At 39.6% G+C, this 27,932-nt stretch overlaps 1 protein-coding gene and 1 long non-coding RNA gene across 3 annotated transcripts; one reads left to right on the top strand and one right to left on the bottom strand.

Moving 5' to 3' along the window:
• The first annotated feature begins 732 nt into the window (after positions 1-732).
• pkig (protein kinase (cAMP-dependent, catalytic) inhibitor gamma) lies at positions 733-26,940 on the top strand. 2 transcript variants are annotated; one of them, XM_085393159.1, is made up of 3 exons: positions 733-996; positions 23,927-24,108; positions 26,246-26,940. In XM_085393159.1, exons 2-3 carry the CDS (start codon positions 23,955-23,957, stop codon positions 26,326-26,328), a joined length of 237 nt encoding a protein of 78 aa, XP_085249285.1. In that variant the 5' UTR covers positions 733-996; positions 23,927-23,954; the 3' UTR covers positions 26,329-26,940. The 2 variants fall into 2 exon arrangements, with proteins under 2 accessions (XP_085249285.1, XP_085249286.1); XM_085393160.1 differs by lacking the exon at positions 733-996 and adding an exon at positions 18,304-18,474.
• On the bottom strand, positions 5,785-7,565 carry LOC146645747 (uncharacterized). Its single transcript, XR_014909143.1, has 3 exons — positions 7,445-7,565; positions 6,753-6,864; positions 5,785-6,111 (listed from the first exon to the last, which is right to left on the bottom strand). It is a non-coding gene; the product is annotated as an uncharacterized LOC146645747 (long non-coding RNA).
• Positions 26,941-27,932: the final 992 nt, after the last annotated feature.

Genomic DNA, 27,932 nt, shown 5'->3' with positions numbered 1-27,932 from the left:
AATTAATGAGGAAATTGCACAAATTTTGCTCAGTTGGTCGAAAAACCAAAAAGAGTAGTAAGGGCTGGGACCACACCTGCATCCTATTTTTCATTTATTTGCTTGGGTATGTGGCTCAGATGCAAAGGTCATATTAATACGCTGCAGCTGCATCATGGGGGAAGATGAAATTCAGTAATTTAACCGTCTGAGCCATTATGAAAGTGCAGTACTAAACTGGCCTGTAGAGTCATTTTAATTTTCTCGAACACCCAAAGTAGTGCCAGTTTATTAGGTGCTTAAAGGAAAACACATGTAATGCAGTGCACCGCTACCGCAGACTACATCACCCAAAACGATCAGATAAAAAAAACAAAAATCAGCTGTCTCAACACCAAAAGCTGAAGCCGGGAATGTTTGTATGTCTACATGCACAATAACCTCTAGACAGTTTGCATCACTAATAATCCTTCCACGCAGTATTTACTTTAAGAAATAGCATGAAAAACATCTGGGGCTTTCCTAAATCTCATCCCATGAGGTGTCTGCTGGTTTGATGTGCAGCTAAATAAAGGTTCGGTGACATGAAAGCTAGAAGAACCCCCCCTTCCTTTTATAAAAAAAAAAAGAGAGAGAGACGTCTAATCTGTGGGTGTTTTATCTTCGGAGCGCAGTGTGGTTTTGGCTCCAGCCCACAGGAGGAGTGGGAGCCTCCACAGGCTCGCTGTGATTGGCTCAGACACGACTAACTCCATTTTGGAAAACAGCTGTTTGAAGACACAACCTTTTCCCCGTTGTTTGCCGACAGTACCCTGAGAAGAAAAAAAATCACGCAGGTTTTTGCCACGCACTCTCTCTTCACCAGGGGTTGTGTTTTTTATACACACCATCCTGCTTCACTTTCGGCCCACTTCGGCGCGCTGCGTTTTTTGTCCGACTGCCAGGAAACTTAACTGGAGATCCATGGTGTTAGATTTCCATTGTAACAAGTGGATAGCAGGAGGAGACCCGACCAAGGTTAGTGGCGCTCTTTGTATTGGCGATGTTGCTCTTATGGCTGCTGCTTTAAAAATGTATTATTTATTGTTGGTTTGCGTGCGTAAAAAAAACAAAACAAAGAACGCTCATGTTTGGAATGACCAGCCGCAGGGAGCTGTGGAGTCACGAAGCGAGCCTTCTACATCATGTTAGGAAGGCATTTTCCAGCCAGCGCAGCGACCAGCGTTAGACAATACATCTTGATTTGCAGAGCTGTGCGTGTCCACTGTACACACACTGCATCCAAACGGTATACACACGAACGCCTACTTCTACAAGGGCTTATTTTGTGTTGAGTTATCTTGCGGTTGTTAAAGATTTTCACATTTTTGTCTCGACAGAATGAGGCATTCAAGTGTGTCTATTATTCTGGCCGCCTGCGTGCTTTACATGCATATGTGTGTGTGTGTGTGTGTGTGTGTGTGTACAGTTTAAAGGGCTGGCATCCACGTCCCTCCCACACATTAGCTGCTGCATTCAGTGTAGCTAATGACAGACAGGATTGCTGTTGAAAGCCTTCACCTCCTCGCTCATCAACTGGGCTATTTCTACTCTGTCAATGCACCCAGATCACCCACCTCCCAGATCAACTTCGTCATCTATTTCCTTACTCAATCGAATAACGTGGGAGCGTTGACAGGAGGTTGCTTGCAAATAACCTGGCTGCTGAGTGAATTAGAAAAATCCCAGTCCAGTTTTTCTCCTTTTTAAAAAAAATAGGAAAGAGAAAGCAGAGCTGCTTGGAGATGGTGCTCTCAAGCATCATCATCAGCATCCTGTTGGGGATCAGCTTGGGACCCCCCACTTTACAGTGTTGCTGGGCAAGTGCCAGTGTTACTGGGCATGGGCACTGGTGAAAATAAACACTGGCTTCTCGCCTGCCTGGGGTGGTTTGCTTCACTGTCTACTGCGTGACTTTAAGTAAAAGTGCTCCCCGAGCCCAGTGCACAGTAATCCAGGCATAATAATAAACCAGGGGTTGTGATTAAGTCAAAATAATACAGCACAACCAGTTGTTTTATTGTCAGAGCCCGAGTGGGTAAGCAGAGGAATGAGCTTAAACTGCAAAAGCAGTGTTTGGCCTGCACTGATTTGTCCCTTTTTTCCTCAAGGGAACTGTTGCATATCACTACTGCATTTTCCAATTTTTGGAGAGATCGAATAGTAAAGTTGTGCATTATTCCTGTTTTAATGGATTAATAGTCATAAGTAAAGGCAATCATACTACAAGATAATGCGAAGAGAACCAAAAAATCTTAACATTTCAGTTTGCAGCCAGAGAATGTTTTACAGATGATTTCAAACTATTTTATGTTGGGTAACGCTAGACACATACAAATAGTAATTATGAGATTTTTGCATTTAAGATGTTAATGTTCCTTAAAAATATCACGTCCCAAAGAACTGGGTCACCTCAAGAGTTTAAGATTAAATCCTGCACAGTCTGTAGAGACTGATGTCGCATGTGGTTTTCTTTGGATCAGCTCTCTGCTGCTTCTTCTCCTCCCTTTGTACCAGCTAACCATACATGGTCTGTTATCTATCAAAAACGCCAAGGGGGCTGGAGAACAGCCAGAACAGAGAGTGCAGTGATGCTAGGAAACCCTGCGCTACTGGAGAGACACACATGCCCTGCTGACCTTGGACAGAGCCCTGCAGAGCTCATGCATTTCAATCAAATTTACACACAAAAAAGGCATGTAGAAGAAAAGGCAGACCACTTACCATTAGGATTACACGTCCTTGTAATTTGACTGTTAGAAAGACTTGTCCTGGGAGGCCTTTTAGTGGGTTACACATCTTCCAATTTGTGACACGGGCTTTTCGGAAAGCAGTTAAATCATGAGTAATCAGGTCAGGCCGGTGCAGTTATGATTGTCTGCAGTGCTGTATGGCCAGAGCTTTCAGAACCATTCTGCTCCTTTAAAATATGCCAGTAGATAGAAATCATATCTGCCTCTGCTGAGGGCTGCCAACTATAACATGATTAGCCTAAGAACATTTAGACTCCTATATCCCTGTGCTCAGCGCCTGATTAAGCACACATGGCATGGGGTGGGATGTGTGGCTGTTTCTATCACTCTTTCCTTTTCTGTCTGGACAGCTTTGTCGTATTCCACTTGTCCGAAGGTTAAACCTGTTTTCCTGAAGATTTTTTTTATTGTTAAGACATTATGTCTTTGTGGTGCTTTAAATGGAACTCTAAAGAAGTTACATTCAAGGCTTTCCTTTGCAGTAAGGACAGGACTTTGCTCCATTTAGCTAAAGCACGTAATCTATTCTGTGATTTGGTTCAAAACGTCTGCCAGATGTCAGCCCACTGCCCAGAACCCTTCCTAACACGTTTAAGATAACAGGGACCACAAAAGCAACAGCCTGTATCTGAGTCCATAGCAGTGACTCAGTGTTTTAATACTAAGTGAACACAGTGCTCTTGGTCTATTTTTGTATGCTTCCCCCTGTATGATCACGTGTTTTAATGTGTACATATTTTGTGGGGATTTGTCAGTTCAGCTGCGCTGACCTCGAACCACATTCTTTGCCCTGTGCACGGAGGCCATAAGTGACTCTGTTTATAGCTTCCTGGCTTCCCCATGAGGAGAAAATGAGTGCATCACTCTTTTGTGTCTTGTGTGACAAACAGGAAGATGCTTCTGCCGAAGATGTCTTTCTATTATTTTGTCCTTCCACATAATCAAAGCCAAATTTCTCCTTTTTTAAAAATTGAAATTGAATTAATCACAGACTGTACCTCATTTCTTGGGCCATGGGTTAATGATGTTTATGGACACAAATCCAGCATGTGCCATTTCCCACACACAAACTAGGATTTGTAGGAGAAGAGCGCTTCAGATCAACACCCACGTGGTTCATTCAATGTCATTTTCCTTTCCCGTCACTGCTCTTTTCACATTGTCGTCTGTTGCCGAGCACTTCTGAAAGTCTTATCTTGCTGGCAGTGCTAAATGAAATCATTAATTATCTTGGTAATGTTTAATAATGATGGTGGAGACAGTGCCGATGATGATTTACAGGTACATTTGATGACTCAAGCATAGATATGTTTTGTGCAATAATCTTTTCTGGCATCGTTGTATTTTTACTCAGTTGTATATAGTATTCGTATTCTATTTTTATCTTATTGTATATTTTTATTCTATTTTATTCTACTGTATATAGTATATTATTTTATTCTATTCTGTACAGCTGTGTACTGTATTTATTCTTATTGTATTCTAATTTTTGCGTCATAACTTTTGCACTGTCCACTTCCTGCTGTGACAAAACAAATTTCCCACGTGTGGGACTAATAAAGGTTATCTTATCTTATCTTATCTTATCTTATCTTATCTTATCTTATCTTATCTTATCTTATCTTATCTTATCTTATCTTATCTTATCTTATCTTATCTTATCTTATCTTATCTTATCTTATCTTATCTTATCTTATCTTATCTTATCTTATCTTATCTTATCTTATCTTAAATAGCCACAGGGTGCATAATGGTCACATGTCATAAAAGCTGTTATGGTGATGTTGGAAAACCTTGCCAATGAAGCATGGGCATAACAAAGCTGTTCACTGATGGGTCTAATGATGCCTTTTCAGTCTCAGAGATGCAAGAACTGGGGGGTGGTGGATGGGGCATTAAGACCAACAGAAACAAATACCTTGTTTACACTTAACAAAAAAAAGCCAATTGGAACACAAGTGGAAAATCACAGGACTTTGCTTTTTAGCTTTGCTTCCAGTCATGCCTGTCATGTGTGTTCAGCTCACCACTGCGCTGAGATTTTCTTACTTCAGGGCCATTTCATCTAGAAGGTTTAAGGGCCAGTTATTATTGGTCTTTGTGCCAGTCATGTGACACATTTGTTTAGCAAGAGCTAGCAGACAAATGATTAAAGAACTAATATTTATGCCATGGCTGTTCCAATGGAGCACAAAGTCAACAGCGACTTGCAAAAGAGCAAAGGGCAAGATTAAAAAAAGGACGCCCACATCCTGCATTCATGACATATTTTTCCCTTTGCTTCCTTGTAGGGACACATTAGAGTTTCACTACAAAATAAATGCAGCCAAATGCACCTCTGGAAGGAGGAAGGAGCTTCAGATTACAACTTGTGTCTTTGGTTGTTTTCTTCTGTTTGGCACGGTCTTCTTTTGATCAAATCCCCAAACATGCATTTCAAAAGCAAAGATTATCGTCTTAAGTCTGCGGTGTCGAACATAGGCTTTCAAAAAGACTTGTGCTTTTGATGCATAATTCTTTCTCAAAACTCTGAAACAAATACAGGAATTTGCCTGGCGCTAAAAGCCTTAATTGGCATTATTAAAATTTGTTTTGCTTTCAATGTACAGGCAGACTTTCAGTTTGTACAAAGGAACTGTTTGAAACCTAGCTGTCAAAAAGTTCCTTATTTATCTGTCTGATACTTTAAGAGCTTCATAATTATTCATTAGGTGCCTCCTGCTTGTACAGTAATTTAAATATTAACATTTTTGCTCATTGAATTTGGTTTCAGTCAACTCCTGAGGGAAATCTCTGGTACTTCAGCGAAATGCTTTACAAATGTTCAGCAGCTGGCCCCTTAACACATCTGTCAGCTCTTTGGTGATGAGCAGTTGGTCTACTGTAGGTTTTTAGAGATTTTATTTTTTAACTGAAAATAGCTGTAGTTGCCCAGAAAGAGAATCGTGGGCGGGAACCAGAAATCGCTGTCAGTGACACCCCCCCTTCATAGTCATTGTTTTTACATTGCCATTTGATTTTTATTTTTTTTTAAATCTAAATTACAGCCACTTTGGGGCAATTAAAATATAATTTAAAAAGCAGTGCTCTATTCCAAAATCTGTTTTATCCTTTTCTATAAAACATTACTTCCTCATAGAGTCACAAGGCATGTTGCGCCTTAAAAAATGTAGTCAGACCATTTCTGACTAACAGAAGAACAGGAAGTGGATGCTTAAGAAATCACAACCACAAATGTACAAATCTTCTCACAGCATTGCCACCGTTTGATGATGTCTCTGGACTGCGATGGAGGCTGTGTCCTTAAACAGCTTCACCAGCTTTACATGGCCTCGTTTTGCTGTTGGGCAAAAATGTCAATGATGAGTACTCGATGAGCCAACTGGCAGCTATTTTGCAGCATTTTTTTTTTTTTTTTTTTAAAGAGGGTCAATGGATCTGTTTTGTTAAACCGTGTCACTGCTGAAATGTACAGTAACAGCTCTGAAAACAAACTGTCCACAGTGCAATCAAACCGCATCCAGTCAGAGTGTGTCACACTCAAGAAGCTATTGGTGAAGCAATGCTTACGTGTCTTGTGGTTTTTCATCCCAACTGAAAATTGACTCCAACAACTGAGTCCAAAGCCTTGTAAAGACTGGAAACCAGTGTGCTGGGATAGGCTGCACCTGTGCGCCTCTGTCTACCTGATACATGGCTAGAGGAAATGGTTTGATACTGCATATCTGTTGCTATTAAAAGCCCCAAAGCTATTCCCTAATGTCTCTCAACTTCCAGACTAATGACATAGTTTGGCAGGGTCGCCTTTAAAACAACACATCTGTTTTTCAGCATTAAGCCTGTTGATTTAATGTAGCAAAGCTGAGTTACACCCTCTTACTTCAGCTATGTTGGCCTACAGCACAGCAGCATCACAGATAGGTCTGAGGTGTTAAATAAACACAGTTTTAATCTGGTTGGAAGGGGACTTTTTAATCAAACCTTATTATGTAAATGGATTCCCATCCACGTGAACTGATGTGGAAGTAAAATTGATGCGTCCCTCTTTTTTGGCCCAGCAGGTCGGTGGAGCGATGATTTGATGAGAAACCCCCTTCATAGAAAAATGAAAATGTACTTTAATCATTTTAGATGGAGTGGCCTGTTTCAAATTCCATGTGATCGGAATAAAGTGCTGAAATCGTTGAACTGTTAAAATGGCGAGAAGGCAAAAATCCCCTAAAGTAAAAAGAACACCATGATCTTTGGATTTTGACAGGGAGTCAGAAGCTTGCTATCTGATTTATGCTTTTATTTGATCCACGTCAGTATTTCTAAGGCTTTGTTTGCTTTAAAATATTTTATTGTTTCTGAAAAGCTTTTCATCTGAGTCCCAGAGGAGAGGAAACAATGAGTAATGTTGATAAGAGGCTACTTGGAAAAACGTGGAAGGGAATAAAAATGGTGATCCATTAATTAATGAACCCCATTGCCAATTGTTTGTTAGAATAAAACCAAATAAGATTAATTGCTTAATACGTAGATTAATGGCCTGTCAAAAAGCGGTATATGAGGCCTGACTAGTGTCAAACTTTTACCGACAACTGTGCAAGACATTTTGTGCGACAGGTGGTCAGTACAAAAAAATAAGTAAAGTTACATTTGGCACACCTTTTAGTTCCTCTCATACTTACTGATCTCCTCCTGGGCTGCCTGCTGTAGTTCCCTTCTTGCTGTTTCTTTAATCTGTGCTTTAGAGGCATTGTGCTACATTTGGCAAATGCAAACTCAGTTGTTAATTAAGGGTTAATATATATTAAAATAAGGCAAAGAAAATTATATTAATAATAAAGGGACTGACAGTTATCGCGGACGCTGTGCTGGACTTGCACTTGTGCTGTCTCTATAAATGCTGGGAATATATCAGTCAGGTGGTGTGCTAATTATCCAAACAAGTCCAGACATCATGCACAAACTGACTCCGTCATCTCTGGCTCCCCCTCCCTTTGCGGCTTGTCAGACACACACACACGCACACGCTGATGTGTTCTTTCACCTTGTTTGTACCTCTGAATAGTCCACACAGAGAAAGCTTTTCCTGCTGGAGTGCCCACAGCATCAAACACCTGGTTCACTTGGGCGCACACTGTGACTTAATGTATGTACTATGGTTTTGTCTGACACATTGTATTCTTGTGAGTTTGTGATTCAAAATTTTCTGACTACAGCCATAAACAGTGAAAATTATGAAAAATGCGTAAGAGTTACGGGAGTTATGGACATTCTGTATGAGTTGGCTCCAGAGGGATAGGTCGAGGACAAATGTTTCTGACATGTGAATATTTGCGTGGACTTATGATCACGTAATTCTCTCTGTTGTCAGACAAGCAACCTAACACGACATACAGTATTCGTATTTTAAATCGGACTAGCTTGCCTTTTTATAATTTAACAGAGGGCTTATGTTTGGCTGACTGTATTGGAATGTAATAGTATGTTTAATTTCATACAACCACTGTAATTGCCTGACTTTCACCAATAAAAGCAGGAAGGAGGCAGAATGTTTTTTTGTAACAGAGAAAATATTCTAAAATCTGTGCAAGTTTTTGCTGCAGAACATTATTACTGTGAGACCACCAACTGGTACAAGGGCCCTCTTGAAACAGTTGCTAGTTATTCTGTTACTGTTACTTTTTTTTCATGAAAGAAGCACATTTTGAGAGATTAAATTTGCTCATACAAGTTTCAGAATTGGTTAAAAAATTGGTTAAAAAGTCACTTTTTCACATTAAAAAAAAAAAAAAAAAAGCTTCATCATAAAGCCACTACTATACTTTATTACTGTGATATTTACTCTACAGTTTAAAAACCCTTTTCTTTGTTTTGCTGTTTACAGTCATTGTAATACAAGAAATTCCATCCATACACTTTTATAGATGTGCATCATACTTACATTGGTCAGTCTAATCTAAAGACCTACATGAAGCTCCTTTGTGAAGCTTTTAAGTTTATATTTTGATGTATGGTAATGGTGCCATGGCAAGTTTTGAGGTTTAAAGCTGATGTTGTTCCACTGCTGCATATTTTGCGCCACATCATATCATCTGTAGTAATACTGGTATATATTTTTACATGATGTAAAGTGTCATGGGTTTACTGTCCCATTGCGCACATGACACGATCCCCGGCATCTCTGAGAGCGATGGCCTCCATTGCATCAGCCTCTGATGATGACCAAGTACCTAAAAAGAGGGCTTCTACAACAACGTCAAACAATGCAAGAAAGCTGTTCCTGCTAACGGTGGAAACAACAAACTTGTTTCGGCACCCAGGCAAAAAAAAGATGATCAGACCACGAAGGCAGCTGAGAAATACAAGCAGCTAGTCATGTGTGGCCCAAAAATAAACAAATGGCTCCGCCAAGGATTGCTGGAGCACTCTCTAGTTACACTCCATATACCAGGAAGAGCAAACAGTGGGTTGAAATTACATGGTGGAAAAGGAGAACTTTAAGGAACTGGTTTAAACCCCCCCAAAAACAACTCAACCCAAGATGCAATATCCTAAGAAGACAAAATTTTGAACCTTTTAATTTTATTATGTGACAGTATAGTGGAGGCTTATGAGTGTAGTGGCATACCTAACAAGAAAAAGATCCCCGGTTCAGTGCCTGTTCAATTGCTTTGGGGGTTATGTCAGAAAAAGCATCCATTGTAAAAATCTGCTAAATCAGACAAGTGGAGCTACCCATGACGGCGAGCCCTTGTGAATAACAGAGCAGCCGAATGTAGCTTTCATTGTGGAGGCTCCTGAATAGTTGGAAGGTTGTTACTTTAGTTATTGCAAGCACTTAAATTTATGTATAAAGACTGGCAATTGTAACTAAATTGCCTGAAAAAGACTTGGCCTAAGCCTCATAACAATCTCTCACACTGCTTGAATCCGCTACTGTGAATAATGCTGTAAGAGGGGGGAAAAGGAGCTCCTTGGTGTTTTGTTCTTATTTGATGTGTGATGTGTCACTGTATATAATGCTAAGTCACTACTTAAACGGTGTAATGCTGCTCCTGCTACTGCTGACACATTGTGCCTATAGATTCACATTAAATGAAGTCTGTCATCAGTGACAGTCGCCCATTAGAAAAGGATGGAAAAAGCACGTAATTTTGTTTGCTGTAATTGATGCTGCTGCCCGCAAGCTGCCATCACCAATAAAATCTTCTTTCGTATTATTTTTTTCTGTATTGTCGTAAATATAATTATCACAAATTTCCTTGAAATATTTCAATATTGAAATATTGTATTTCCTTAAAGTATTGTATATCACTTGCCCATATGTAACTCTATATAATGCAGATAAAACTGTTATTATGAATTCATACCCTGTGATTTCTGGACTCTGCTTTTTGGATGCCATGTGGGGTGGAGTGCCAAATTATAAGCTAGCACTAGCAAATTACATTCATAAACTTTACAGACGAATAAAGTACTGGAATTTCATTTACCAGAACTGAAGCACAACAAAAGGCACCAACACCACAAACACCGCTGAGAAGTTCAGTTTAGCGAACACAGGTGCAGCATCGATTCGCTGCATCTCCGTCTGTTAGGACATCTGTCAATAACTTCAGATTCCAGATGGATGGAAAAGAATTCACCCACCGTGTAGTGTTGTGAAGGGGAAAACTATACACCTGGACTATCTGTATTATCCATAAAGGCCAAAAATGTTTTTGTACCAGGCTTTAAACGTTCTTTTTAATGTTGTAAAGTTTGGAATTTTAACAAACTTTGCTCAATTTTGAAGCCACCCTCAAGTGGCCATTAGAAAAACTGCAATTTTTGGCACTCGAGTGTGTGTGTGTGTATGTGTGTGTGGTTACTGTTCTGCACACTGTAAAAACCAAAGCTTTTCTGTATACCATCATGAATGATATGGAGTAAGGTGCAATGACTGCCTCTGCTCTTTCCTTTTTTTGTATCGGCGTGTTTGCTCACGAGGAGGGTGACATATGTGCCTTTGTATCTCCGTCAACTCAGCAAATCGAATCACATGATGCCCACATCCTCCTAGACTTGTGGGAGAAAAGTGTGATGATGTAGCTGAGTGGAATTACTTGGCAAACCTCAGACGCAGCAGGGCTGTCGGGGCAGGTGAGAGGAGCGAGTCGTTTTCTTCAAATTATTTCCAGTGCAGCATAAAGAGCAGCTGTGTTTGGTATAATCACATTTCTGGCTTTGGGACTGAGACGTGCCTGACTGTAAGTCATTTTCTGGTCTTTGTTATTTTATAAGAGAGAGGATTAATGGGTTGAGGGAGTTGTGGGTAAAATCCCTCTAACAGGTGGTGCATTAGGAAGTAGCCAATATATTGGTATAGTAGCCATTTATTCTGCTACAAACTGGTCAAATGTGTGCAGCTCACGAGCAGGATGTATTGTGTGTCTCAAGTTCTCAAAAAAAAAGTAATGAAAACATTGGAGCCTGTGAGGGATTCTGTCTTTATTTTTAAAAGCACAATAAACATGGATGCATTCCTTTTCTGCTTCTCTCATCCTCCCTTTTTTTCCCCTTTCAATAACCTCATGGATTTTCTGTCCTCATCTGCTTTCCATTCTCACCTCATCCTCATCATTTTCCTCTCACCCCCCCCCCCCCCCCTACCTTCATCACCACCTACTCTCCAGTCCCCTCACTTACCACTTGTCCTTGCATCGTCCTCCGCCGCACCGCCGCCGCCGCCACCTCCTCCTCCTCGTTAGCTCAAGGGTCTTATTCAGCCTCCAGTGTGTGTGCAGAGAGTCTGGGAAAAGAGAGGGCATAAACAACACAGGCAAACAAACCACCTGCTTCCTGTTGAGGTCTCGTGTTGTTAAATGTGCGGACAGAAATAGAAATGGGCAACCTTGCAGCAGAATTAGAAAAGATGGAACGGACAGTGGGAGGAAAATCACAGACCTGCACAGCAGTTAAACACCACGCTTCCCTGCATACCCTCTGGATTCCAGAGAAAGAAGGCTCAATCACACCTGAGGACGTATGGTAATGGGGTGACAGGAACTAATTGGAGCTGAAGAAAGTAATTGATTAATTGACTGAGTTACAAAATTAATCTCCAGCTGAAGTGGCCCAAATTCAGTCTTCTTTGTGATTATACGTGAATCTTCCTCATACCGTACAACAAGAGCTGTCTTTGCTTCCACCCACACTAAATCTAATTTGTTTTGACCAAAAATATTTATTCATAAGTTATGTCAAATACAAACAAAGAAGAAAATCTTGGCATCTTAGAAGAAAGACACGAAGATTTTTGCCTTGATTTAACAGCTGTAATCATCATTAAAGCTGCTGCTCATTCATTTTCTGAAATTTGTTGATTTCCTAAGTGTTTCAGATTTCCAAACATTACATTAGCAAGCATTACATTTGGTTAAATATTTCTTTTTCACGCAGATTTACAGCTTTTCCGTCTATTATTGTAAAAATGAATATTTCCAAAATTTCAAGGAACCCAAGCACATTGAGAGAAAAATGTCAGATCCTCACATTTAGGGAGATGAGAACGTCTGCTTGGATAAACAATTGTAACCGTGTAGTCCAAATATGTTATATTTATTTATTTAATTTTTTTCAGTAAAAGGTATTAAAATCAACGGTGCAGTTCATTATTTTATCACTTGTTGTCATATTATTATCCTCTTGCTTAATAGATTAAAAAGTGATTAAAAAGAGAGGGACTTGACATTATCAAATTTTAAAAAACAAACAACCAAACTGACTTAATGTTAAAAGGGAACTGTTCTACTAATAATAGTACTATTAATCCTTATTTTTTTACTACACCAGGCCTTTGTGCAGCTCCTTAAATCAGCCACTGCACAAAAGCTGTTTTAGTTCCCTTCCCCCCTTCGTTCAAGCCAACCTTCTTCTGATTGGCTGCCTGTCATACATGCAGGCACGTAGGTGGGGCTTCTGTGCTTAAAGCCAAAACTGTGTGCTCCAGATGACCATATTAGGAATATTCCTTTCTATGACATCATGCAGATCTAAGGGTGTAAAAAAAAAAAAAACTGTCTGAAACTGAACATTTAGAGCAGTCTGAAGCCTGAGCTTTTGGCTCACAATGTTTACTTGTAAATATGCTTATTATAAATGTTTAATGTGAGCATCCACCCCTGTAACGGAATATAAACAGCATGTATTTCATTGGTTGGTTGACTGAACTGCAAAAACCCAATAATGTAACATTTCAGTGAACAGAAATATATACAAGGTGTGGGAACATGATATATTTAACACCAATTTTTAACACTAATTTTTTATTTTCTTTTATTTATTATTTATTTATTTTTTTTACAATATTTTCACTAAATATTCTTTTCAGCTATTTTTTAGATGGTATAGCCGCACTAAGTCCTTAACAAATCAAATCCCCCTCGGAGCTGCTTTATATAGTCATGAATTATTTTGTCTTGTTAAGTAAACAAGACGGTAACTGTTCAGATGAGATAAATTTCAGGGAGCAGTCGTCTCTTTTATTTGCTTTGATTGTATTAGATGAGAGTGCTGTCTGTGTTTGCTTCTGATAGTCATTCATTATAAAATCGGTTTCTCCTGACAAATTCGTTTTTGTGACAACACTGCCCGTGAACAGTCTCATGAAAGATGAGAATCTAAGCGAACAGTTGCTGCAGCACTCTGAAACTGAGATGAGAGAATTTTTTTTCCCCCTTGCTTAGAAAGGGGGCCATAATCATGGCCTCATTTTACAGTCCGGTTGAAGCACCTGCTCCTGACTCAGCTATGAATCATGGTTGGCTGATGGGAATCAGTCACACCCATCCTATTGACACACACCCACACACAAATACAAACCAGGGGAATCCCTATAGCCTGAGGCAGAAAATGCTGCTACAGCAGACTGTCTCATATATCTTGACACTTCTCTCTACTGCCTGTGAAATACTCATTGATTACAGGTTATTTGGAGTACTGTGTTGTACATTTAATATCTCTGGTAACGTAACCTTTACTTACCTCCAGAGAGGCAAATGTGATCCCATTGTTTTCTTGTGGATGGGTATCGTTTGACACAGCAATATCATGATGCACCGGCTCCCCCTCCTCTAAAACGAGTATCGATTGCCCCAGCTGTTGCTAAGTGAGCTGTGCTAACAGAAGAGGACACAGTCTATAGTAGAAGTATTGTCTGTCTCTTTAGTCTTGTTTATTATGTGGCCCTGCCATCTGCTCAGCAGATGAAATAACTGAGTAGATTTTAAAAAAAAAATCAATTTAAGTTGGTGTGAGCACACTGACATTTTAATGCCGAGTTAGAGGAGATCTGTCTCCTTTAATTAGACACATTCAGCAAAAGCACGTTATATAAAGGGTTTCCCTTTTCAGCAGTTGTTACTTTTTGAGCAGCAGTAATTAGTGTGGCTTATGTTTGATAAAATAAGTGGAAATCATGCAAGGCTTTGGTGTGATTACCTCAGAATGACGTTATAAATAAATGTGTAAAAGAATAGCTCAGCATTTTAGGAAACTGATTTAGATTCCTTTTCTGAGATGAAAAGTGTGCTCACTGTGAAGGACTAGTAAGGATTTGGTGCACAATCTGAAATGAAGTATGATGTAATGGTGGTCAGAAAACACTGAAAATGGCTAGTTGAAAGGGAATTCCACTTTACACATGTACTTGAGGACTGTGTATGAAAAGAGGATAAATAAAGTCCCTGCTCTAGTGGGAGCTCTGATAAATGTCCTCAGGTTGTGTCCCTTGAATCAACTTTGCTTCTGGTTGCAAATGGGCTTGTCTCTGTTCAGTACTAGAAACCTGAGGCTGTGTTAGTCACTAATGGCAGAAGGCATCAAAGGTTGCAGTGAAACAGCCAAAAACATTGCCATCCAGATCTTTTCCTAACCACTTGTCCTTTACGTCAATAGACAAGGGCATGAGGTCAGGACAAAAGGTGGAGGAAAATTCATAAACAAAGACAAAACTAATGCAAACCAAGTTGCATTAGAACCATCGCTTCACTTCAGTATAGCTCGGTATTTTTATTTGTAGTGAACTTTTCTAATGTCATCAGGAGATTTGCACAAGGCAACGACTTCATAACAAGCAGAATAAAATGAAGCAATGCTGCATTGTTCACATATACTGTAGGTTTACACAAATACGTTAAAGTTCAAAATGTATTTACATGTTAGCAAGTTGCACAACAAGATGCAAAACTCACCAGTAATTTACATGATTTGCGTCAATCGTCACTGGTTTATTTCCATAAATGGTCAAATGGTGCGTCACATTGAATTGTGGCTTATCTTACAAGTGGCGCTCAAGTGTATCCTGTAGCAAAGGAAACATGGAAGCACCTTTCCCTAATGTTTAGAGAATTCAACTATTTAATCTTTAAGGTCCCCAATTCCTCTGTTTAGTCAACTAGTCTATATAAAATGAAGTATTGTTTACACACACAGTGATCGATCATGTTACTGTGACTATGAGGCACTGGCTTCTAAGAAAACCAAAGGGTTTAATCATACAAGTTTCAGAATGGGACCCAGAGCTGCTGCAAGGGAGACTCGAACAGTGACTTCTGTCTCTGAAGTCTATTTCTTATCTCACCAAGTGAACTGACCAACACTGATTAGATATGTGTCCAGAGAGGCAATTCAATTCAGTTTTATTTACATAGCACCAAATCACAACAGTCAACTCACGGTGCTTTATATTGTAGGGTAAAGATCCTGTGGCAGAATATAGTGTTTTAGATTAAAACAACAAAAATAACCCTATAAAATCTTGTAATACTACTCTGTGTAAGAGAGGTGGATGTTGTGTGGCTGTTCACAACCTTTCAGTTAGTAAATTTCTTGTTAATCAAATGTATTTAAAAAACACGTTTCCTTTATTGCAATACTGTGAGAAATATTTCTTGCTGGATGTGTTTGTGGATACAACATCAATATCGGGCCAATCAATATGATGTCAACCATGTTTGTTGGAAAGTCAGCTGAGTCAGCGGTCCCCAACCCCCGGGCCACAGACCGGTACCAGTCAATGAGTCGTTTGGTACCGAGCCACGAGAGTTGAGGCTTGGGTGTGATTTTTCAGGGTTTTTATCGTCATTTTTTTTTATCGTTTTTGCTGTTAACTCTGTTTCCCTGGGCCTTTTCCCATGTGCTATAAATAAGTCTTCTTTCTTTTGTACTAGTACTGGTTTTATTTTGTTGTTTTTATCCCTGACACCTTAAAGGCCGGTCCGTGAAAATATTATCGGACGTAAACCGGTCTGTGGCGCAAAAAAGGTTGGGGATCGCTGAGCTAACTGATCTGTTGTGGCGACATGCTGGCGTCTTGTGACCTCAACAACTAAGAAGGAAGAATGTTGAGTCATTACGTACCATCAGCCCACCTGAAACACTGATCCTGGCATCCTGGAGAACAAAATGAAGAAGACCTCATACTTAACCACACAGGATGCCTGTAACGTTTCGGATTGATTTTTTTCTGACCACCAAGACTTGTGTTGGTTTAGTAACTCGCTGAAATTCTGACCTTCTAATTCCCTGAAAGCCAGTGCAGCTTGAAGTTTCTCAGGCAGGGGAAGAGATGGTCGATCTGACTCCTGCTAAAAACAAATAGGGTCAGGGTTTTTTTTCTTTTCTTTCTTTTTCTATATTTTTTTAAGACATAACAAACGGACAACTCTTATTCACATACGTTTTGACTGAGCTTTGATCTTGGGATAATACAACTTCAGTGTTTTGTTTTTTCAGAATTACTTTAAAGATTCTACATGTCACCTGTCCAAGATAAAAAACAAAGAAAAATGCTCCTTAAATGATAATCCTGAAAAATACAGTTGTTATAGTCTAAGTATGGTGGACGAGTTCCGTAATTTCACATTCAAACAAAGAAACATCCAGACAGGCAACAGACTGTGGCTGGGGTGGATATCATCTATTAGTATCCTTTGGGCTTTTGGACAGGCCCCAATATTACTGATGCTTAAGTGAAGCTCGGTGATGACCAAGCCTTTCAGTCCTGGTCTGTGCAAATCTCATTCAAGTTTTGAATCTTTCCTGTATGACTGCCTCTCTAATGTGCAGACTGTATTTTTAGAGTCTAAAAAGATCTCTTAAAGCTGACTTGAGTTAAATAAACATGCTTGGGGAATTTTATTTAAATTCTAATCTAATTGATTTTAAATCAAATACAATACCACAAATCAATATGTTAGGGTAATAGGTGAATTGGTGATTCTAAGGTAGGTGTGAATACGAGCACAAATGGTCATCTGTCTCTGTTAGCCCTGCTATACACTGCTGATCTGTCCACGGTGCACCTCTTGTCCAATTGCAAGTGTAATATCCTGCAGGCCCAACGTAACCCTAAATCGGATAATTGGAAGAAAATGGAATCTGCAGACAAGTTGTCTAATCAAGAAAATAATCTGCAGTTGCAGCCTTACTTGCAATGTGCTGTGAAGCGTTTTTCGAAAACGCCTTTTCCTTTTTTCATGTCTTTGTACAGGCAAAATGCTTCATAGTAAAATCTTTAATTTGTAGCTCTTCTTAGAGGAATATGATGGTAGTCAGTGTGGGAGTTGGAGTCATTTTTAATGGTGGAGAACTCATTTTGGAGCAAAGCCATTCATATGTGTGTTTTTCTCCAGCACTGATCTCTCTTGAGAAACAAATGCTGGGAATTGATCTTTGAAGTGCTCAGGCTTACGAAGTGGGGAACCACAACTTAGCTGCTCTTCTGCTTGCCTGCTGAGATAATCTGTCCGAGTGAGATTGATTTTTGATTTGGCTGAAGCTTTCTGAAGATGCAGCTCCTTTTTGTTTTATTCATAAGTTCACTCATGACTCTTCCACAGTAGCTGATGCTAATAGCCTTGGTCAGCCTTCTTATCTCCGGTTCCTCAGCTGATTCATAATGCCTTAAGGCGTGGGAGCTCAGTACGCTCATTTAGGATGGCAATTATATGAGAGTGGCAGTGATCGTTCTCGGTATCTCCGCTCAGTGGAGAGGAGATGGGAAATTGCATTGAGTATCCAGTGTTATCAGTGATAATTCTGCATGTCTGACAGAGAAGATGGAGGCTTCTACTGTGACTTAATCGTAATCCTCTGATTTTAGTGCCGGTGTGAGAGAGAGGTGCTGAAAACCTCTTTACAGCAGCGTCTTATTGTCTCCTCAGCAGGGAAAGTTTTTCCCAGTGCACAAGTAAAAGGCTACTGAAGAGCAAAAGCTAATGGGTTGCCAAGTTGCAATAGTCACTTCACCAGGGGAAATTAGGTCTTCCCACCCAGCCTGGGTCCTATAAGAAGAGGAAGGATATGGGGCACACATACACACAAAGTTGAATGGACAGAGCTTTTATTTATTTATTTATGAGAGGAAGACCAGGGAGGAACAACAATGCTAATCCTGATGAGGAAATACAGCTCCTTTGTGTTTGGAGTGGGCTTGTTGTCAAGCAAGCAGCTGCTGACATCATGTGAATAGACAGTGCCCAGACCACATTTCAAGGGGGCTGAGAGGCGGCGAGCAGGAGGGCAAAGAGCTGAGCACACTAGTGTTATGGTGCTCTCAGAGTGCAACGCTCTGCACTGGAGGGTGAACCGATTCAGGAGCGTTTGTCTTAAATACTTTGTGTCTGTGTGCAGGGACCTGAGAGGAGATGAAGCAACTCTGATTACTTTGGTAAGAGAGACAGCTTGACGTTAATTCTCTGTCACCTGTTTTAATGCACTGTTTGTACGTAAATAAAACAAAGTTTTAGTATGTGGAACTGCAAGCTAGTAAAGATTCAAATCAAGAAGATGTTTGTGGTTCTTTATAAATGTGGAAAAGTGACAAACTGGCAGAAATTGAAATGCTATATATTTCAAGCAGTTTGAACAGACTCAGCTTCTACATTAGAAGGATTGGCTTCTTTAATTTGCTTATAATCACAGTAAACTGAAAATTGTTGTGTTTTGGATAAAATGAAGTCTTCTCGCAGGCATCTGGGAAGCTCAGACTGGCATTGTGTTGTTAATATAGTAATTATTGTGTTCTCTGTTGTAGCTTTCGTTTGGGTAATTATTTTCAAGATTAATCTTCGTTTGTTGGAGGGTTAAACAAATACACACAGAAGGATCATTTTGATGTCTTTGTACACCCCGACGTGTCCAGCGAGCAGTCGAAACCCCAAAACATTAATTTTACTGTTTTACAGTAAAATAAAAGCATCAAATTCTCACAAAAACAGTTGAACGTATTCCTCTGTTAAACCTTGCTAGATTGCAAATACATTTTCTGTCAGTCAACCAGCTGTTTAGTCAAACAATTCTTGTTAACATGATTCATTTGTTTGGATTTTATTAACTCTAAACCACCAGAAATAGGCCAGTGGAAATTTTAAGATGAGGCAGATGACTGTGATATGGAGAGTTTTTGCCTACTCAAGGACTTCTCAAAAACTAGTTGACTGAGTTGAAGTTGGACAGGTAGATGGCCCTAATGGATGTCAGAATCAGCAAAGAAGTTGGTCTTTGTGTGGGTTATGGCAGATAATACAAGCTTATTACACACAAATCAGGCTTAAAAGGCTCCGCTGGGACTGAAGTGATCTTGCCTCTCTAATGGGCCCAGCATAAGTAACTGTGCTGACTCATATTCCCATAGTGAACTCAAAGGCTTTTGTTTCTAATATCTACATGCCCCAACCTCTCCGGTTACATGTCACCTCACCCAGTGTGGTCACAGTTCATGTTTAAACCTGTCAGAACCCTCTCTGTATACAGTTGATGTTGCTGTTGTACATGTTTTCTTCAGCCTTTGCTTTCATTCACAATAGGCTAAAGTGTATTGTGTGTGTGGGATAATACTGCAGGAATATGAATTTGAATTGGCATGTTTCCCTGAAAGTGATTGCCTACATCAGAAACTGTTGACAGATGCAATGCAGAGCAGGAAAAAGAAGGGGAAAGAGAGGAGTTCAGCTTGTGAGCTGGGATGTGGCAATTTCCCTTGGAGTGTTGAGTTGTTATATTGTCTCAAGTGTATATACACACACACACCTGTGACATTTGTCTGGTGGCAGTGTTTCCAGCTGCAGCAGTGTAGAGTTTCCCTCTGTGTACTTGCCCTGGGTTTTCGCATAAAGGCGCCTTTTTAATCAAACTAGGACATGCACTTTAAGAGCACCATAAGTCATAATTCCTGGAATTTAGTACTGTTGACATTTCCACATGAAAGCGGGGGATGAATCAAATCTGTGTGGAAGGTGGATTTGTTAAGCGTACTGTACAGTGTATCTTTAAAAGGCCATCTAGATATAAGGGGCAGGTCTGCTTATCTTCTGGACTTTTCATCTATCAGGCAAAAATGCCAAACAGTTGCTAGTTTCAACTTTGTAAACATGAAGGTTTGCTGCTGATTGTCATTTATTATAAGTTTAGGATGAACATGCTTTAGTTTTGGGGTCATGATTGAGCACTTTGAAGGCATCACCTTTAAAGTAGGTTGGTTGCATGCAACCAATCAAACAAGACCTGTAGTTAACTACTTTTAGAAGAAAGGTTCTTGAAGTTCTTTTTTTAAAATGTATTTATTTTTTATACAATACCTTGCACCTTAGTAACTTTCCATATCCATTTGCATTATACAAATCGCGTCATGTGAACAACAGCCGCAAGCTCCACTGCTTCAGTCAGTCGAGCCAGCGCCACAAAAACAAGTTCATCATCGCAGTTGGTTGTGTGGATATCGGTATCGAGTGAGATGCACCACCATTAAACCGCTTCCATCACAGCTGAGACCAGACAGTCAGGCACAGAAGAGTGTAAACACCAGCTGAAGAGCAGAAGGCATCATCACCATCATCATCGTCATCCCTCCATGGAAACCTGTTAATAATCTCATGGTAGGATTTGATCCACATGTGCAAGGAAGTCAACTAATTAAACAAACAAATGGCAATTAAATGAGACTTCCATAAGCCATATAACAACTGGGCTGGTGGAGAAGAAAAAGGCATAACAAACCACACAAGTTCAGTCATTGCTGCACTGAACACACAGTCAGTGTTCGCTGTTTGTTCGATAGATCTCCCATTAAAATCTTTCATTCTGTGTAGAAATTGCACTCATTAGGAGCATGCCTGAGTGATTGTTTTATAATGTGATGTGAAATCGTTGTCTTCATAGAGCATCAACTACAATTTAAAGAAACTGATATGCTGGTTTGTCTATTAGCTTTTCTTTTCTTTTCTTTTTTTTGCAGAGGATTAGATGAGAGGCTAGATTGTCTCATGTTTGCTTTGGTGCATCTGCTCACTAGTCCAGAATATCACTCCTGACGTATTATAACATGTTGGTTTAATCACGTTTGACTTAAAAACATAAAAACAACAATTTGCATTTTTATGGGGAGGTTATGAGACAGCTGACAGCTGGAATAGGCTCCCGTGAATCTGAACTGGATAAACGGTTAAGAAAGTGGATGGGTGGTTATGAGACAGAGTGCTTCTTGGCTCGGAGTATTTTGTTACCTTATGTCAGATCCACGCAAGCCGTTTTGCCCTGAGTTTACAACAAAACAAGCTAGCACGCAAATATTTTTCACACATCGTCTTTGAATATTCATTGGAATAACAAACATTCTCTTAAGTGGCTGTAACAATAAAGAGTTTACAGTAAATTAGCGTCCCTTGATTTTATTAGGTACTAACAGCTCTTGGTGATAGTTTTTGGAGCTGTAGCCTGTGTTTTCATTTTGCATTGTCATTATGCCTCTATTGTGTATGGTGTTTGCTCCATTGAAGGAAGTGGGAATTTTCCTTCAAAATTCCTCTCCCTGTAATTTGTCTTCCTTTTTTCCCCAGTCAGCATTCAAAACCAAGAAGATATTCAGTTCATACTCTTTAAAACTGGAAACACTGCTACTTTGTTAAGCAATTTAATTTCAACAATTAAACTTATTGTTTCATTTTTAAACAGTGTTAACTACACAGTATAACATGTGCCCAGTTGTGCACCTTTACCCAATAAACTACAATCTCAGGATAGGTTTGAATATTATGGGACTTACATAAATTTACCACAGGATTAAAACCACCTTCCTAAACACGCATATAGAAAAAGGTCAGGCTATTTTATAGGCTAGCCCTAACATGATAAAGCAAGGTGAAAGACCCCGCCCATATGTTGTTCAGACCTTCTGTTTGTGAGGGGTATTCAATCAGAAGAAAGTAGCCTGAAAGTGAAGGGGGATGGGCCTCAACAGCTTCAAACATTGGATAAGGTGATGTGTTGCATCAAGGTGATTGTGAGATACAATGTTTCTTTAGTAAAGTCCAAGAAAAGAAAGTAGCATAATAGTCCACTTTAAAGGGAATTCCTGGACCTGAAGTTTCCCATCAGAACATTACATTGCTACTAGATTATGTTTCCCACTTTGCCCGTCAGTGTTTTGTTTTTTGTTTTCTTTATTGTGTGTGATTGATTAGCACTAGCATAATATCTCTTTGTGTCTTTGTTCAGTGTAATCCAGAAATAAAGGTATAGGATTGAACTTGCTGAAAAGAAAAATCAGAAATTTCACAGATGTTTTCCTGCTAATATCAAGATTAATTGGTGGTTAATGAAAGCCTCGATTGTTTGGGCTCCAGGAAAAGGTGGTACTTTAGGTGTACTAATGAACCTGTGAGACACTGGTCTCCCACGGAGATTTTTAGTCACCAATGACTGTATAGCTCTGCTATCTAGATGACAATCTATCAGAGGATCACACCACCATCTGCTGTCGTGAATACAGAGTGGCTCTTGTGTTTGGTAGAAGCACTCAGGGAAATGCCAGTAGTCCAGAACTCAGTGACATTTTCAGAGGTACTGCTCTTACCTACGGGGGCTTACAGCCTGCCCTTCACTGCAGATTTCCCAGTCAGCATTGCCTACATCTGCAGCTGCTACTGACCTCTCAGTGAACGACCCTGGGTGCTTCCTTTTTGGCATGGTGCACACGCACTGTGAAAGAAAAGAAAACAATTGCGGGACCCTTTGAACGATACAAAAGGAATGTGAGTGAAAGAGTTTGGGAACAGACTGGCCCCAGGTCAGCGTGTCGTTTCTGCGTCTGCCAGCTCATTTTTATTCCCCTCTCATTCCTCAACTCGCCCTCAAGTCTGTTAAAGATTCATGGCTTTGCTGTTTAGCTGTTCAGTTGTGACTTAACAATGCTTCAACAGAGAGTTAAAGTCTGTAGATGTAGTCATGTATGCTGCACATACAGAGCAGAGAGGTCTTTGCTCTCTGTGCTAGCCTGTGGGGGGACCTTCAGGGAATAAAGCTGTAGGAGAGCAGCAGCTGTGATGGCATTTGCTGGCAGTCTCTGGGTTTCCGTGACCCCATGTTTGCATCAGAGGACTACTTTCTTATCTTTTCTATCACTTTCTTTTCTGGAGCAGTATTATTGTTCTTGTCTCTGAGGAATACTGACTCTGTAGTGTCTTAGTGGTTGGCGGTGTCCATGACCTAGTTAAGTATGGAGTGAGAACAGGAAGCAGAAGAGGAATAAAAAGCTAATGGGAGCTTGATTTGCTTTTGTTTGTTTTGTTTTGCTGGGACTCTTTCTGGCCACATCCCTGCTGGGGGTTTTTTCTTAATGAGTTTAGGTTTTTACCCTTGTTTTCCACATTGACTGGCACTCTCTCAAGCTTTCACCCTTTTCTTTCTTTTTTCTTTTGTAAGTACGTTTAAGACAGACAAATTAACTCTAGTCGACAGGCCCCACTGTTAGTGAGACCCCCTTTCCCCAGTGTAATTAGGATGACCAATTAGCACAGATGTTAAGAGTGTCATTAATTGTATACCAAAATAGAAATTGCAATTACGAACACCTTCATTAATCTGTTTATTAATTTCCTCTTGGTGATCCCTCCACTGTAGAATTGTTTCTAAGTAGCTGCTTTTTTTCTCCGTTTTGGTTATTCTTAGTGATTTTTCACTTACTTACCAGTATTTTACATGTCTTGTTGGCTATACCGAAGTAGAAATGCACAGGATAAAGTGGAAAAAGTACACCCACGGCTTTGAAAGGAGACAACACAGTGATTTATTTGCTTCTTGCAACACTTCCATAGCCATCTGACACCCCCTCCTCCCTCTGGCAGGTGTAATGAGAGCGCTGGTCATGGGCAGATGATGGATGTGGAGACGTCGTATTCAGACTTCATCAACTGTGATCGCACAGGCCGCAGGAACGCAGTGCCCGACATCTCAGGAGAGGGGTCAGTAGCGACCAGCACCAGTGAACTTACCAAAGACATGGCAGAGATGGACCTGAAGGCTGCAGGTCAGTAATGCCACATCAGAATGAATGTGTGTTATACAGTGTGAAAGCAAATCAGAGAAAATAAGCATATAGTTTTTCATATTACAAACAAAGAATTTGCTTGGCAAGATTTAGACTGGCCGACAGTATAAAATCCAAAGACTGTATGTAAAAGATGGACATGACTTTGGGATTGCTCATTTGTTTGTGGAGCCTTAGCCAGTTGTTAACGCTACATAGATATCAGTTGTTTAGCAAGATTAATCTATTTATTTATTTGTTTTACAACATTAAATGTAGGTTTCTTAATTTGGAACATAATGACAAAAAAACCCCCAAATAATAATATTTAAAAAAACAACAATAGGTCCTTAGAAGGTATTAAATCATTATAATACAACTTCATATGAACGGTAACATATGACACATTGCACCATGTCATTATTTTTTTTTAACAAAAACTGAGCCAAAATGCAGAATTGTGCATGAAGAACTACCGTAAGTGTCCCTCATGATTCGATAGCCTGTAGAACCACTTTCAGAAGCAAGTGCAGGCATGCATGATCAAGTTTCAACTTGATTGCCAACGATGGCTGAACCTTTCTTCTTTTGTCTCGTCTGTCCAAACCAGAAGTCTTGCGGTTTGTTCAGAAGCAATCTTGCAAACCTAAGATGCCATGTTCTTTTTATAGACAAGAGACTTTCTCCTGGCAACCCTTCCAAACAAACCGTACTTGTTCAGTCTATTTCTAATTGTACTGTCATGAACTTTAAGGCTCGTTGAGACCTGTCTGAAATGACTGAAATGGAATTCTTGGGGTTTATTGTAATTTTTCCGAGCATTGCACAATCTGACCTTGGGGTTATTTCACTGGGACATTCACTCCTGGGCAACATATTGGATTTTTTTCTGCTGAATAATCTTTGTAGAATGATAGACTTATTCAAAGTGTTTGGATATGGCCTTACTGATGCACAGAAATAACTGCTTCTTTAAGATCATCATGTTGGCTTCTGTATTTTCATTTTTGTTATCTAATATTAATAAATCACAGCATGCTGTTTTTTTATGTTGCTCATCTGAGGTTGTATTTTAATTATTAACTAATTTTAAAGGAATTTTTAAAATGATGTTCAGAGGTGTAAAACGAGTACGCATGAGGCACAAGGTTAGAGTCTGTGGTTAGACCAGTTTGGGTATTTGGTTGACTGTAAGAAAGATTAATTGATGCTGATGAGACGCCACTTAAATCATTTAAATGAATTAAAGTCTAAAAGTAAAGAAAAGTCACATTTTCTCCATCCCTCTGTGATTACAGTCAGGCAAATAAAATAAAGACATGGCTTTAAATCTGAGAAGGAAAACTATTTTTGAGTCTGTTGGAGAACAGCAGTGAGAATGTTATAGAGGCCTGAGCTACATGAAGATTTCACACTACTAGAAGTCCTTTGTTTTGTTGTTGTTTCTCACAGATATCTGTAAAATTCTTCCAGAATCGCACCATTAATCTGCCAAATCTTCTTTCTGCCAGACCGGAGCTGAAAGAACTGTTGTGATTTCTACTCTGAAAAAAACAAACAGTTTAACCACAATTCATCATCCTGAAGCTAGTTGAGAAGAATTCCTGCTTATCTGTGCAAGGCTATTACTTTGATCTAAGCCACATTAAAGTCTTATCTCTTTGACAAAACACCGCCTGTACTAGATGCACCAAAATATACCACAGAAACACAATTTCACTCAGTTTGTGGTCTCGGTGAGATTTGATTGTTGTCTCAGTGTTAAATTAATTGTAACTGCAGCACAGTGACACATCGTTGTGGCATCCTTCGGTCTTAGTCAAAGGTCTACTTTTTAAGAGGAAGGTGTCTTAATGTCAGTTGTACCAGACTGCATTGTTGTGTGTTACACGGTTGTTCTTGCTGGTTTTGTTTTCAGTCAAAGACAATTTTCCCATAAGTTGACAATTAAATGACCGAGATAAATCAAACCACAGGATGCTGATATTGTGAGAAGAGTCAAATCATACTAACACTGGGCTGCTGAAGGAAGTTGTATTTCCTTCCTCAGGATTCTCTTACTACTTGGATTGCCGTATCTCTTTTAGAGTGAAATTAAAAGTATCTTTCTTTTTTTTTTTTCTCCCTGACCTGGCAGGAGGAGACCCAGGGTCCTCCCCAGCCCCAGAGGCGGAGGGCTCCAATAGCCAAGCTGCCCAGGGAAGCGGAGGCCCATCCTAAGCTCAGCCAGAGACCGAAGGGAGGCAGAGAAATGTAGAGAGGAAGCAGGTGAAAGTAGAGAGACATGGAGTAAGGAAATGGAGAGTGTTGGTATTGGTTCTCTTGACTGGACATGAGGACACTTTCGCTCACTGCCGGCCTCTTTGGAGCTTCAGGGGCTCCAAATGTTCGCCTTTTTATTGAATCCGATTGTACCACGGGGAACAGAACAGAGTAGAACTGACAGCTGAGATGCTGCGCTTTTGCTTTATACTCTGTTAGTTATTTATATTCCTGACGAGAGAAGAAAGCACAGAAACTTTGGATTAAGGTCTGCGGAGATGGACTGAGCTAAACAGAATTCGTTCATAACAACACTCGAAATGTTGCTCCAGCCTAATGTGGGACTGTCATGGAGGGGTATTCATTATCATCTGTTTGTCATTTTCTTTCTATGTATGTGTGTGTTTGTGATCCTGGTGTTCAGTTTCACCGTCGAGTCTTTTCTTTATATATTTACCAACATAGTCCCCATTTTACTGTCGTGTATGGAAATTCATATTTATTGCTAAATGTTCAGTGATAACTTTGTGATAGCAATTTTCTTTGTGTAATAAAATACTTATGAATTACTGCAACGTTCGTATTTTATGTTTTCGTTGATAATTAACTATATTTTGCAGGTTGCCGTACTTAAAATCTGAACCAGAGCAGGCATAGAAGTTGTGAAGGTGGTGACTCTCAGCCAAACCGGGATTAATGAGTTCGGGGTTAAGCTGCACCAGAACCATAAATAAAACTGAACGCTGCTTTTGTGTGTTTTAGTGGCCACAGGAAGCTAATGTTTACATTTCCACATAGCTTGGCCCCTTACTCCCATTTATCTCTTCATACAATAAAGAAATCTTTAGTTACAATATTTGGGGGTTACGAGGCTTTTGATAAATGATTAGATCACAGAGTTTACTTCATATTAATGATCGGGCTTCCTTTGAAAGATATTTAAAGTTACTGTTGATTTAAACTGTCACAGAAAATAAATGATGGCAAGCAGGAACATTTTATAGTAGCTTTTATTTTGTTTTCTTATAAATTCCATAAATGTGGTTATAAATGGATGTGCTTTTTTAAAAATTTTTAATAAATACATACATCAAACAAGAGTAAAGAGAGTAGTTATCAAATGCAAAACCATAGTCAGATGTTGTCTATCTAGGTAACAGTAGTGTGCCACCTAGTGTACACATGTAAGGCTAAACTTTTGGTATTGAGCTGTGTTCGCCTGACATGCCCTGAAGTTTTGCACATACAAGGGAAAAAGCACATGTCTCTAACACTGGATTACGATACTTCACCTGCAACTGAACAGTGGATATTGAAAGTGAACTATATTTTGCAGTTCTTAGCCTCCACTGCTTTCAGTTATCCTTCATGTCATTGTTTTCTTCAAACATGAACGTTTAAGGTGTGAACTACAAATAACCTCCCCTACTTTTCCTTTTCCAGTCTGGTTATGTGTTAAACCTGTTACTTAGAAGTGTAATTGTGCATTCAATGCTTCCCTGATTCTCCTTACAACAAAAGGATGTAAACACAAGATGATAAATACAGGATGTATTAAAAAA

Source organism: Rhamphochromis longiceps, linkage group LG20, assembly GCF_057381845.1.
Source record: "Rhamphochromis longiceps isolate RC_006_pf linkage group LG20, R_longiceps_female_GT1.1, whole genome shotgun sequence".
NCBI lineage: Eukaryota > Metazoa > Chordata > Actinopteri > Cichliformes > Cichlidae > Rhamphochromis > Rhamphochromis longiceps.
This window is presented reverse-complemented; position numbering and strand designations above follow the sequence as displayed.

Excerpts from the sequence above, each read along its gene's own strand:
- pkig (XM_085393159.1), top strand. The coding sequence starts at position 23,955 with ATGATGGATGTGGAGACGTCGTATTCAGACTTCATCAACTGTGATCGC. Across the intron at positions 24,109-26,245 it reads GATGGACCTGAAGGCTGCAG|GAGGAGACCCAGGGTCCTCC; the intron begins GTCAGTAATGCC and ends CTGACCTGGCAG.